We start from the raw sequence: 14087 nt of genomic DNA, 5'->3' as shown, positions 1-14087 counted from the left end.
CTCCTCCCCCTATCAGAGGGCCTCAGCCAACACATACCTGCTTGACCTCAGCCTGCAGGTGCCGAAGCTGCACGCACTGCTCCAGGTGCTTGCGGTGCTGCTCAGCTGCCAGATCCAGCTCCTGCTGCTTCTCATGAAGGAACTCCAGCAGGTCCTGGACACGAGTTGCCATGTCTACATCTCTGTCACAAAGCAGCTCAACACCTGTAATAAGTCAGTCATTTAGAAATTATTTGCAAGTCTTTTGAAGACAAGTAACTAATTTTCACCATTTTACACTTACTTTACCAGTTCCTTCTCAAAGTTCAACTTAATTGTTGGAGCGTTTGCTTAAATGAGCATCAGTTTCTACACTCTACAAATTCAATATTAACTTGAGGTATATCCTAAGTGGCTGTATGCAATTAAAAACATCAAGTGAATCAGCATAAGAAACAAAAAAGAAAAGAGTTTTTATTTGAAAGATGAAAATTTTGGCTTGACTGAACTACTCCAAGTAACTATAAAACTCCCTGTTACTTTACTCTACTTTTACTGACTTCATGAGTAGAATCCCTTTATTTAAAACCTAAACTTCTTCAGGTGTTGCCAACTTAGATAAAAATTGCATGCCATAATGATAGTATATTATCATGAAGGCTATCAAATAGTTTTGAGTGCAAAGGGGAAAAAAAAATCTGCATTCTCTACATAATAGTTAACCAGCATCTCTGCTATTTCCTCACATCCCACATAGAGACAACTGGGTAATTCTTATAAAGCCAGTGCCCAAAATACCATGAAGGAATCATCTTACCAGATGCTTGTACTTCATTGACATACTGCAGCAAATCCTGTCCCTGGTGGATGACATCAAAGGTCAAGTTATTCATGGTCAGAGCCTTGTCTGCATGATGCTGGAGCCTCTGTTCTGCTATTGTGAGATCTTCAGTGTCGAAGTCATTCATCTGCTGAGAGAGCTCATCATTCCAAGTCTCAAGGTCTGAAATTATCTGGGGGAAAAGGGATGAAGATTTACTTACTACAGAAGACCTACAATTACCTACTACAGAAGACATGTTTATTTCCAATGCCACACTTAGGATAGAAGTGAGGCAATTGAGCTGCTCGTAGTTTATTGACTTCACTGATCAAGTTTAATATGGTTCAGACCTAGGCTGTTTCAGCGTGGATTTAAATGTCAGGAAACAGTCTAGAAGATTCTCTCCTTCAATCACTACAGCTCTCCTTTAACCACTACTCTTTACTTGTTTAAGGTACTCATTCATGAACACATCACTTGTGAAAGAGATGAAGTTCAAACATTTTTATTTATACTTTTAAAGGAAAATATTGATTTAAAATGTCTTTTTAGTTCTCCATACTGCACTAAGTACAGGCAATTCACACACCAACAGCCAGCTTAGCTTTCAATTAATTCAGTCTTGAGACCCTTTACAAAGAGAAAAGCCCCCTCTACCCTTCTGTGAGCACCTTTGACTTCTGCCACAAAACCAAGAAGCACTATTTGTCGCAGTGAACGAAGCAAAACCAAAATCTTAGCAATTTGTAGTCAGCAAAAAGAATACACCATTAAGCTTTCCAAGTGGTTCATCAGAGCTCTGAAGGCATTGAGACTGTTAAACTACAAGAGAAATACCAGGAAAACAAGCCTCCTAGGGAAAAAAACACTGAAGAGAAAGCAAAGCTAAATAATCTGTATAGTTTCTGTAATGAGGTACAGTCTTTCTTGAAGGGTCTCTCCATTCTACTCACATGACATCATTAAAAATGGACACATCAAGAAATTATTAGAATTGTGGCATCAGTGAGTCACTTCCTGTTTTAAAGGTGTTCTGCAAAAATTTTACCCAATACACTACACACTCAAGTTTTGCACCATGCAATGATGTAAGATATCAAAGAATTAGGGTAGTCATTTGCAATCCCTAATCCTGATCAGCTAGCTCTATCAAAGTGAAAACAGGCAGAAACTCATGTTTCAGGGGTAACACAGAAACAGAAAAGCTGATGAATATGTATATTTGGTTTGGCTGAGATGGAGTTGATTCTCCTCAGAGCATCTTTCTAGTGCTGTTGTTTGCAATGCTGTAGCCGGGTATTGAAGGAACACCAGTGTTTTGGCTACTGCTGAACAAGCACACAGGCTGTATGTACTTTTCCAACATTTCCCCATGCCAAGAGTGAGGGATGGGCAATATCTTGGGAAGGGACACAGCTGGCCCAGCTGACCCAAACTGGCCAAAGGGGTATTCCATGCCATGTGACATCAGCTCATATATAAGAACTAAGTGAAAGAAGGACGTGGGGGGACATTGATCCATGGTGTCTGTCCTCCAGAGAAACTGCTACGTGTAGAGCCCTGCATCCTGGGAGTGACCAACCACTGTCTGCTGATGGGAAGTAGAGAATAATATCTGTCTTTGGTCTTGCTTCCATGTGTAGCCTTTTCTCATGCTTAAATTGCTTCTACCTTATTACTGGCTTTTACTGTATTTTCCCCTCTCCTGTCCATCTAAGAAGGGGAGTGAGAGAGCAGCTTTGGTGGCTATTTGGCCCCCAGACAGGGCCAAACCACCACAATAAAGAGATACAGGAAGACACACATGACAATGTCTACCTTTTTAGTTCCTGCTTAAAGCTTTATTTTCTCTCTCTTTCATGTCCTCTGAACATCACACACTATGCATGCTGATTTCCCCTCTAAAAAAACACAGTCTTCCTCTCCCAGAAAATCCTTCACAATTTGCTTTTATTTCCCTTTTACCTTGTTACCGCCCAATGTATTTCATTCATCGATCTCCACTCTTCATCTTCTTTAAATTGACCCAAAATGCTTCTAGCACTTTAAATCTTACTGACAGACCAGACAGTCCAGCCTGAGAAAATGCTCACTTCCAGCTACTTTTCTGCTTCTCCTCAGACCTGCTTTTCCTATCTCATCTTCAAAACTCAGTGGTCCTTTCTTACTAAAAGCAGCGGTGTTCATCCTACATTTGTTTCCTCAAACCATCCGCCTCACTATGGGAGTTCTCACAAATCAGGTATAGCATTTTCATCCAGTTCAGTTAACAATATAAGTTATCTTCAAGAAATAATTGTAGTTAAGACTTGGTGAAACTGAGAAATCTAAGCATGAAAGGTTGTGAAATGCTGACATCAAAACATCATCTTTCATCATCCTTCTAAACACCATTACAAAGTGGACATTTCCTATAACGCATTTATGCCACTGCATAGCCAGCCAAAGCAAAGCCAGCCCCTCTTCCTTCACAACAGATGCCAAAACCTCACCTCTCTTACTGGTAAATTGAGTGGAAATAAACTGATAAACACAATGAGCTCACAACAGGACTTTGCTGAGGGTAGGTGTTAGTATTTTTGTAATAATGAAACAGTAGTCACTCTGATCTCAGACTGTCCTGAGATTCACAGTATCTGATATGAATGACAAGTACTTTTAAGTGGTGAACATTGTGTGTTACTTTGGTCAAGAGGTTTCAGCAGTGCTGCCTCCAAAGAACAATGAATAACAGTAAGAATTGTAACTTCTTGTCTCGTTACTTTGTACAACCCCAAGGCTAAGATCATGGCCCACACACAGTTAAACACAGTGTGAAACAGTCTGTACAAGAGCAAGACATTCCCCTGCCCGCTTCAGAAGACCAGGAAGCCCACCATTCTAATAGAGTGCCAGTATGGTCTTGCATTCATTCTAAAGATAAGACATCAGTGAACTTCACAACCAAGGTTCTTTTCAAGGACAGTAATCCTCACATTTTGTTTCAGCAGTAATTAGGTGGCTGATCTATTTCAGCCATTGCACCCATTGTGCAAATTCAAAATGCATTGAGGGCAGAATTAAACCAAAAATAACATGCATTATGCTCTCTCTGCCCACAATCCTCACTGCATCCCCTGAAGTTCTGCTTTATGAGCAACACTTAGAGTGAGTAGGCTTCTACTCTGTCAGGTTTTATCAAGACAATTAGCTTTAAACAAACAAAACAAAAATGAATGACTAATAGATATTCAAAAGTAACTCAATCACAAATTAATATTGCTCTCAGGAAATCCACAACTCAGCATAAACACAGGGTGACTACTTACCATAGTACGTGTTTGAGAAGTTCCTAGTACAGAGTCCAAGCTGCCTGACATTCCTAGGTTTTAACAAACCTAAAGGTAACACTGATAAAAAAATGCAGGGATAACACAGAAGGCATCTGAGCGGGAAAGAAACAAAGAACCACGGGTCTCTTCTGAAAATGGTCTTACTAGCACTCCTTACATGAAGTGAGTGCTAACCACAACCTGGAAAATGTTATGTCTTGGGGAAAAAGGGAAAATGGGAATGGGGAAAAGACCTGGGTCCCTGTGATCCAGCACTTTGCATCCTTGTCTTTTCAGCTGTATGACTTAACAGGCACCTTGTAAGTATAGTCCAAAAATAGAGCTGAGATAAGCCTGCGAGTTGAAAAGTGTCTGGTATGCTTTGTGTAAAGACCTGACTCTTACATGCCTTGACGCATTTGTTAGACAAGCAAAAATGCACAGACATAGGTGAGACATATTCTATGCTGCAGACATTGCCACCAGTGTTACCTTCCTACTACCTAGGTCCATACAGATCTTCCTTATACTACTACTGACCCTAGCAAGGGACATTTCACATATGTTGTTTTCCTCCTTGCTTTTAGTTAAAATAGGTTTTCACAACAATCATGACCAATGGCACTCAGAAGCCTACAGAAGATAGAGAAGGTCAAAGTTTCTGTGCCAAGAGAAACTGCTGCAGTTACAGCAATTTCAGAAGACCAAGAAACCAACTAAAATAAATAGAGTATTTTATCAGTGAATAATAAGGGAAAAGTGAAGACAAGAAGAGGACTTAACTCTGGCTCCAAATTTCACCACTGTCCCCAGAGGCACAACATGATCCTGCAGCACTAGGGGTCCCATTTAACCTTAGCAAGCAACAAGAAAAGCTAGAAACACTATCTGTCTGCCAGAAAAACTGTCCTCACTCATGATCCCCTGAATGAACTGTCCCTACAGCCAACTCTTAACTGACTGGATCAGTCATACAAAATCCTCCACAAAGGATGAGGTCAAAACACAGTCTGCAAGTTTCTAGCTGGCATCTGGCTTCTCCTCATTATTATGTTACAGTTAAGCCTCTGGTTCCAAACAAATGACCTGGAGTTAGTCACTGCATTTTCTTACCGGAAGTTTCTGAACAGATGCCTGCCTTCAGGGAGAGAGAAAAGAGAAGCGTGCTTCACTAAGGAGGCAGACAGGGGTACAGAGACAGTAAAGCAATCAACACTTTGCCGAAGATGCTCTGCAGCAAGGGTCATTTTGTTCCCTGGAGGGCTATTTTGACAGTCTTAAATCAGCACAGCTTTTGTTTCTAATCCATCAAAACAAAATACACCAACTCCTTCAAAAAGGTAGTTGGTACTTTGCTTTATGTTTTATGTGCCAAAACGTAAAAGCATGCCAAGTGTCAGCTTCAGAAAAAGCACCACCTATCAACTTAGGGTTTGCAGCTTTCCCATGCAAAATCCTACTGGCACCACCAAATAACTTAAACCGTCTGTGCAGATGAGGTATGGCACTGAAGGAACAGAACACATCTACAAAGCAGGGTTCCTGCAGCCAGCCTTCTGCTACTGCAGAATCCAGGTAACCTGCCACAGAAAGCAATCACCTTAATCATGAACTTCACTCAAACTTTTAATCTGATTCTTCCATTACTTTTCTTTGTATGCCTTGCACCCCACAGCTGTCATTTCCTCAATAGAAGTGTTCCACACAACACAGAAATCAAGCAGTGGATATTACTTCTGCAAAGACTGCAAAATTGCTTCAAATCCTGCAGAAGGGGTACCTTCCATGTTCCTACATGTACACCAGTCATCTGGTTCATTATTACAATCACAGTTCTGCCAAAACCTTTCCCTTGCATAGGCAAGACAGCAACTCTCACATAACTGAAGTAGCAAGCACCCTTCAAACTAGTGTGAATTGCAAAATACAGAAATTTCTTAGTCTGTAAAGGAAGAGTTACTACTGTAAAGCACACACATTCTCACTTCCTCTATGGGCACAGACCAAGGAACTGTCTGCCTATTTCTGCATTGCACCTAACAACTTGCTTAGCTAAACCAGACTTCAGCAATGACATCCTGATTCTATGAAAAAAGAACAAAACACTTGAGAAGCTATCACTTCTGCCAACCGCCTCTGCCCATACCCCAACCATACCCAACCAACAGTTGCAGCTTCTACTATACACACATGAGGAGACATAAAGTGTCACTGTAACTCCTAGTTTCCAGAGTCCTGAGATAAAGCCATTACATACTCAAACCAACCATTTTTCAGTGGATAACTTTGAACCTTCTGAGGCACTAACTCGGTTTCAGTCACTGTGTATAGCACTAATTGTTTCACAAAAGCTGTATGAATTTAGTTGAGGCTTCATAATGGAATTCAATTAATCCAAGTTCTGTGTGGAGTTTTAGGTCTGTATAGAAACAGAAATTTTCCAACTGGTAAGTTATAACCCTCCTTCATAATTTGGACAGTCTCACAACTTCTTGAAGTTTTGCAGTGGTGTGGCTCTACAACTGGTTTTGCATTGCTTTCGAGGTAGAAAAGAATATTATTTTCCTTTAAAGACAGATAGTCAATGCAACATCCCTAAAGATTAAAACCATCACCTCTAGCTGCCAGCTGAAAAAAACCCAAAGCTGACTTGGAAAAGAATGCAAAGAGGGGTGTCACTATGAAACAACAGCTTAGAGGCTTTGTACCAAAATTACAGAATGAGAGAACCTGTTCCATTCAAAAAGACCTCCAAGATCATAATAGTCCAACCAATATCTTACTCTGCCAAGTCTGGGGCTAAATGATATCCCTGAGCACCACAAATTTGTGTCTTTTAAACACCTCCAGGAATGGAGATTCAACCACCTTCCAGGGGAGCCTATTCCGGTGTTTGAGAATCCTTTCAGTATAAAAGTTTCTTCTAATATCCAATCTAAATCTTCCCTGCAACTTGAAGCCATGTCCTATCACTTGTTACGTGGGAGGAAAGACTGATCCCCACATTGCTCCAGCCCACTTTCAGATAGCTGTAGAGAGAGACAAGGTCTCCCCTGAGGCCTCTGCCACTGACTATAAAGCTGGTTCTCCAGATGCTCCATGAGCTTCATTGCCCTTCTCCAGACTGGCACCAGCACCTCTTTCTTGTAGTGAGGGTCCCAAAACTGAACACAGTACTCAAGGTGTTGCCTCACCAGTGCGGAGCACAGGTAGACAATCATGTCCCTGTTACTGCTTGTGACACTATTCCCGATCCAGGCCACAATGCCACTGGCCTTCTTGGCCACCTGAGAACACTGCTGGCTCATATTCAGGTGGCTGTTGATCAGCATCCCCAGGTCTTTCTCTGATGAGCAACTTTCCAGCCACTTCGCCCCAAGCCCACACAAGTGCAGGACCTGGCACTTGGCCTTGTTGAACCTCAGCCTGTCCAGGTCCCTCTGCAGAGCCTTCCCACTCTCAAGCAGATCAATGCTCTCTCCCAGCTTAGTGCCATCTGTAAATTTACTGAGGAGACACTCAATCCCCTTGCCAGATCATTGATAAAGACATTACAGAGAACTGGAGTCACAAAATCTTTGTAGTCCCACTGAGTGGCCTGCTCCTTCCAACAACCACAGATTTTCTCCCTGTGCTGCAACCAAATCTCTCTCTTCAGCTAGACAGGCCTTCGTCCCTGCCAACTTGTCTTTTGGCACTTGGGGAAAGCCTGTTCCTGCGCCTTTAAGACTTCCCTCCGGAACAGTGTCCAGCCTTCCTGGACTCCCTGGTCCTTCAGGACTGCCTCCCAAGGGAGTCTGTCAACCAGTCTCTGAAACAGGCCAAGGTCTGCCCAATGGAAGGTTATAGTGGCAGTTCTGCTGACTCCCTCTTCTCCAAAAATTGAGAACACTGTCATTTCATGATCGCTGGGCCCAAGAACAGATCTCAACCTTTACATCATGCACAAGTCCTTCCCTGTCTGTAAACAACAGGTCCAGCAGGGTGCCTTTCCTGGTTGACTCCACCACCAGCTGTGTCAGGAAGTTATCCTCCACACACTCCAAGAACCTCTGTTCCTGCTCTCTCTGCTATACTGCTTTTATAGTGCACATCAGGGAAGTTGAAGTTCCCCACAAGAACAAGGGACAGTGATTGTGACACTTCTGTCAGATGCCTAAGGAGTATTTTATTCATCTTTTCATCCTGGTTGTGTGGTCTGTAAGAGACTCCCACCATGACATTTGCCTTGTTGACCTCCCTGATGCTTACCCATAAACACTCAACCCTATTGTCACCATCACTATGCTCCAGACAATCAAAACTCTCCCTGACATACAGGGCCACCCCCTGCTGTTCCTTCCTTGTTTACCCCTTCTGAAGTGTTTGTAGCTACTGATTTCAGCAGTCCAGTCACATGAGCCATCTCACCACATCTCTGTGATGGCCATCTTGCAAGTCTTATTCACACTAACTGTTAAGCATTCTAGTTAGTGAGATAGTTTGATATTCAAACCAAACTTCCCAGATAAAACAACTGGTACATTATGACTTTACAAGATGTGCTTAGAAATGCACTGGGAGCCAATAAGAGCTGGTGTTAATATCAAAAAACTCAGCTCTGCAGTCTCCTGACACTTTCACATACAAGACAAAAGCCTTAGTTCAGTCATTTGAACAATATGCCAATGCAACTACACAACAAACTCAGTATAAACATTCCTACAGAAGAGAAGTGCATGCAGTGCAGCTCCAAGAGAAGACACTCACATCTATTGCATCTCGTTCAAATATGCGGAGCTGCAGAAACAGCTCAAGCTTGATCTTGCGTTCTTGAAAAAGCTCCTCCATCTGCGATTGTGCCTCATCCAGTTGCTGCAGGACTGTCTCTATGTGGTTGATTGAGCTGTTGTGCGGAGTCTTATTACTAGAAATAGCAGAATCCCTATTCAAAACGGAGAGAAGTGGGGGCAAAAAAGGAAAGAAAGAAGTATTATTAAAAAAAGTCATACAATTTGGAAAGTACGCATTACCACAAAGTCTATGCCTGTTTCAGATAGGGTCAGTGCAAGCCATATCACATGAAAGCTAAGCTTACCTTCATTAATAAAAGTCTAAACTATATTTTATTACCTGAGAAAGCATTAGAAAATAAGATTACTTTCCTTTTTTTGGACTAATTCAGCATTTAAGGACATTCTGTACACAGGCAGAATAAAATTTTAAACCAGGGACAAACTCTTTTATTGTGAAAAGGAAGGGACATGTAGTAACTATTTACTCTACCAAACCTTCCTGTCAATGCAAAAAAAAAGCAAAACTGGATAAAAAAGTTTTTCTTGATCTTTTACTTTAGTATAGGACTTGCAAATGTAGATATGATATCAGCTTCTGCAGCACGTAAGGCACCTACTGCCACAGCTTGGACCCAAATTTATTTAGATTGTTACTGAATGAAATGGGCTGCAAGCTTAGTCTTTACCATAAAAAAGCTGCCTATCAGTCTGCAAAACAATTTCAAGTATGTCTCCCCCTACAAAGGCTGCTGCTCAAAACTCAAAAGGCTGTGGAGCACTGCATGTCAGACTACAAAGACAGAAAGGCAGCTTACGTAAACAAAATCTTTTTGTGAAGGTAGTATTTCTAAGCTGAGCTTCCTGTAAACAGAGGGTTAGAGACCATGAGTACAGCACGAAACATCAATGTAGTCTTAATATTTACAAGTTTTATTTTTAAGTCATATTGTGTAGTCATCATTTCTACCCTCAAAAAGAGAAGAACTTCACAGAATATCAGACATGTACCAGGAGATATTAAAATAAAAACTGCTTTACCTTAGTTGCTGTATAAGATCTTCACCTTCTTTTATGACGTTGACTGTAACCTGCAGAGTAGTCTGTTGTTGTTGACCAAAACGTTTAATCAGGTCTTGGACAGCCTCCACAGACTCGGCATAGACATCATCAAGCAGTTCTTTCTGTAGCTCTTCAAGCCATGTCCACAGCTAAAGGGGAAACAGAGAAATATAAGCCCCAGGATCACAGTCGCTATTCCACATCAATCTCTCTGGGCAGAACAGACTGAGGTGGGGAAAAGAAACAGGATTTGTTTCTCTTCACAGAAAAATCCCATCCTCAATTTAATAAAAATGTGTCTTTGTTTCAAATAAAGTTTTAACTTCTTAGAAATACCAGGAAAGCTTTATCCGTGTTGCTAAGTCACCCCTTCTTTTCCATTTTCCTTCTACAGTACTAAGCGTATCCAATTGACTAGCACAGAGTTCATAGCGAGAATCCCATCTGCAGCTCTGTGCTAGAGTCCCTGGGAGGGAAATGCTATGGTAACATTCTCTGAGAGAAAGAAGGAAGGAAGGAAGGAAGGAAGGGAGATGTATTGTAGCCACCATCAAATTTATACTGACACATGCACATAGACAACACCACACTTTCCAGTGACCTTCAAAAGAAAGGAAAAAGAAAAAGGCATTTTGAAAACCAAAATACAGAGATAAATCAAACATAAGTTATTTTTCTACCATGATTTCTACAGCCATGGTGTTTACACTCTTGATTTCATTTTTACAATGTTACAATAAAAACCATCAGAAGTAATTAGTTAATTCAACATTTCCCCCCCCTACTTAACATGTGCACATAATCTGTTCAGAACTGCCCATGAACCACAATTTACACAAAAATCCCTAGGTATATGCTAGCTAGGTATCACTACTGGTCACTTGAACCCTTCTGTGTTCTTTTCCCCCAATTTTAGGAGGCAAGCTGTTAGATCCTATGCTCTGTCTGAATATTATTCATCAGCAAACCATTAGCCGTCTATTGTGCAACTGATAAAAACACTGCTTGAAGACAGGAAGCACGGCTGCAACACTTCTATGAGCAGTGCTAAAAGCACAGTGAAACAACTGCTCTCACAGGAAACATTGAAACTGGGTGCCTCCTCTCTATTTTATCACATCCCAAATGCTGTGATTCCAAGAACAAGGATTAGAGTTTGTTTTATATCCTGAGAGAATAACTCTTATTTGATTGAAAGAATTAAGGTCTTCTGACTGCATTTTACTCTCTGCCTTTATATATTTCAAAGATACAAATAAACTTTTTTAACTTTAATTAGGTTCACAGTGAACAAGCACACAGTAAGCAATCAAAACTGTCTTAATTTTGAAAGAAAGAAAAAGATGGTTTCTTTGTTTCTTTGTTGTTTGCATAATGTTATAATCACAAAGGTTTCCTAACTACTAATGGAGATACATTAAAATAAAAAATGCAATTAAGGATTTTAGATCTTCTTAAATCAGTTCCTCTGAAGCTTTATTTTAAAACTAAATGTTAAGTTTTGTATTTTAGAGCTTTACATACCTTCTGAGTTTTGAGTTAACCAAGCTATAGGTTTTCACACTTGGGAAGATATCACATTTAACCAGACTCTCTTCTACAAAACTAATAATTCTCACCAGAAATGGAACTGCCTATTCATACAGACTGTTTCTCTGACTACTCATATGCTTCAAAGACAATGCCTGTCAGAGATTCTAATGCAATTCCGTAGCCAAAACCACCACAAGCTCAAGCCACAGCAGTCTTGCTTATTAAAAGGAGTACAAATCAATAGGACTTAACAAGTGGGTCAAGTGCACTCATCAACATTCATTCCAACATAACCCCATAAAGCATACAAAAGTATTTTTTCCCCCCAAATGCACACTTAGAGACAACTGAAACTTATGAGCAAATAGTCTGACAATAGAACCTGGAAACTTTACTCAGGTTTCAATGCCCAAGGGACATACTTTTATTCCTCTCTTAGCACATGAAGTTTATGTCTGAACTGTAATAAAAGGGCAGCAGTCAGAGACCTTCTAACTGAGTTGGTGTGTAAATACAAACAGTGCAGCTTGCAGCTGTGCAACTGTTCAGTGCTGGCTAGAAGACCTCTACACTCCAGGCTAAACGTGCTATCTGTAAAATGCCCACTTTTCTGAGATGTTTATCACAGACAAACCGGGATTAAAATAATTTTGAGTCTCTTGGCCCATATCAAGGTTGCCTCTTGGCTCTCTTAAAAGCCCCTGTACAGAAGCTCAAAACAGGTCTAAGAGCCAATTCAATTTTTTTCCTTATATGTAATTTCTAACTGGGTTGTTTCAAACCTGTACAAAGGACACCTCACCTCTGCATTTCTTAATTCATCACATACAATTCAGCTACTTCTAGAACTGGGTGGAGAGGACCTGGCAGGAGCAAGCAAATTTAGCAATGTTGTGCTGGTGATGTAGCGTGTGTACAAATACTTCCCTTGAAGCTCACCCTTGATGCTGGAAATCAAGCCTACACAGAATAAGCAGACCTTTCCTTCTGTGTAGCCAGTTCAAAGCAACACCACCTGCCTAGAGCAGAAAGACATGGGTGCTAGCGCAACAAAGTGTTATGCTGACTAGATTGACTGGAAGCATGGCATCTTGCCCCAAAGGTACCAAAATGCTCAAATTACATTGTCTTTCCCTAGCACATTTGCTGAATTGCCCACTGCTTTGGAAGGAAAAACATTTTTTAAAAGTGCAGAAAGAGAAGGAGATTGATCAGTATGCACTACATGCCCAGCTGTGATTCATATGCTGTTGAAAGTGGAACAATTTAAGCCATCTCTGAAGTAACTACAGCTCTGTGACACTTCCAAAGCAAAACTTACTCTAACAGATTACCAAATAAGCTTTTGGTGCTTTCCACAAAGTAAGTTTCTTGCAAACAGCTTCCCCTCAAAATAATCTTCGTATTTATACACAGAAGTTAAGAGTGAAGCCACTACAAATGAACAAAACGATCAGGTTATTAAAGCAAGACAGAAATTCATGCAATTAATGAAGTAACTAATAATGGGTGGCAATAGCCATCTGGCTCATATACAGCTCTAAAACCAGAATAAGCTCTGGAAATGACAAAAATTACCTTGATTTTGGATACAAAACTAAGGATGAATACAGTACAAGATTGCACAGCAATACCAAAAGAAACTGGATAGTTAATAGAGGGGGACAAAAAGAGACTAGAGCTTACCTATACATGCTCAGTAGTGCAGAACTACAGATTTTATAGTGTAATGAATTTCTGAAGTAACTCATTATTCTGTAAAAGAGAGCTGGGCAACAAAAATTCAGTGGGAGGAAACTCCACATCATTAAACAAATGTTAAGTTTCTCTCAGTGTGAACTTCTGAGTAACTTCCAGACTCTTCCTCCCCCTAGTTTGTGTAAAAGAAGCAGCACAAAGATCCCTAAACAAACTACTAAGTCCTGTGACCTCAGTAAGAACTTTACCCAGCAGCAAGACAGCTATAATGTACAGTAAGAAAACCATATAAATAACTCAATCCAGTCACAGAAGGAGGCTCTTCTGCTCTTTTCATCTGCTCTTCACATCATATCAGAACTAAAATTGGAGAGGGAAATCAAATTCTGAATTGCTGACAGGCAGATATTTCATTCAGCAGATTTTATTTATTTAATTTTTGGAGCTAAATATAACAGAGACTAAGAAACATCTGTTTGAATAAGCCTGCATCCTGTACTACCTCTTTCCCAAGTTCTTGGGAGCATGCCATTAGTCACTCAGATGGCATTATTTTAATTGTCTGCAACATCCTGGAAGTTTCAGTGTTTCCATCATGGGTCCCTATCCATTTAAGTCCCATTCCTGCAATCTTCTGAAAGACTGCAGCTAAACAAAACCTTTCTGCATTTTGCTGTATATGTTCAGAGAACAATTATTTTTGAGTAAATATATTTCTAAGCACATACAGTGATTTTATTAGGGTAAAATATCTGTGACACTTCCATAATTTATTTTATTTTTAATTTTTATAATAATGGCTATTGGATATGCCATCAGCCTTTTCAGCAGGCTAGGACAAAGAAAGGCACAAGGTTTCTGCATGTAAAAATTACCAATTTCTCTTTCTGCCCCTGCCCTCCATCACAG

General features: G+C 40.5%; 1 protein-coding gene across 3 annotated transcripts in view; it reads right to left on the bottom strand.

The window, feature by feature from the left end:
- TRIO (trio Rho guanine nucleotide exchange factor) overlaps positions 1 to 14087 on the bottom strand; it is a 255068-nt gene that overhangs the window by 117157 nt on the left and 123824 nt on the right. For all 3 annotated transcript variants that reach the window (XM_054164267.1, XM_054164268.1, XM_054164269.1), the window contains exons 12-15: positions 9927 to 10096; positions 8863 to 9037; positions 797 to 992; positions 38 to 204 (exon numbers count right to left, since the gene is read on the bottom strand). In XM_054164267.1, the coding sequence (XP_054020242.1) occupies positions 38 to 204; positions 797 to 992; positions 8863 to 9037; positions 9927 to 10096 (708 nt within the window). The remainder of the gene's footprint in view (positions 1 to 37; positions 205 to 796; positions 993 to 8862; positions 9038 to 9926; positions 10097 to 14087) is intronic.

The sequence above is a fragment of the Dryobates pubescens genome, chromosome 9 (genome assembly GCF_014839835.1).
Source record: "Dryobates pubescens isolate bDryPub1 chromosome 9, bDryPub1.pri, whole genome shotgun sequence".
NCBI classification, from domain to species: Eukaryota; Metazoa; Chordata; class Aves; order Piciformes; family Picidae; genus Dryobates; species Dryobates pubescens.
This window is presented reverse-complemented; position numbering and strand designations above follow the sequence as displayed.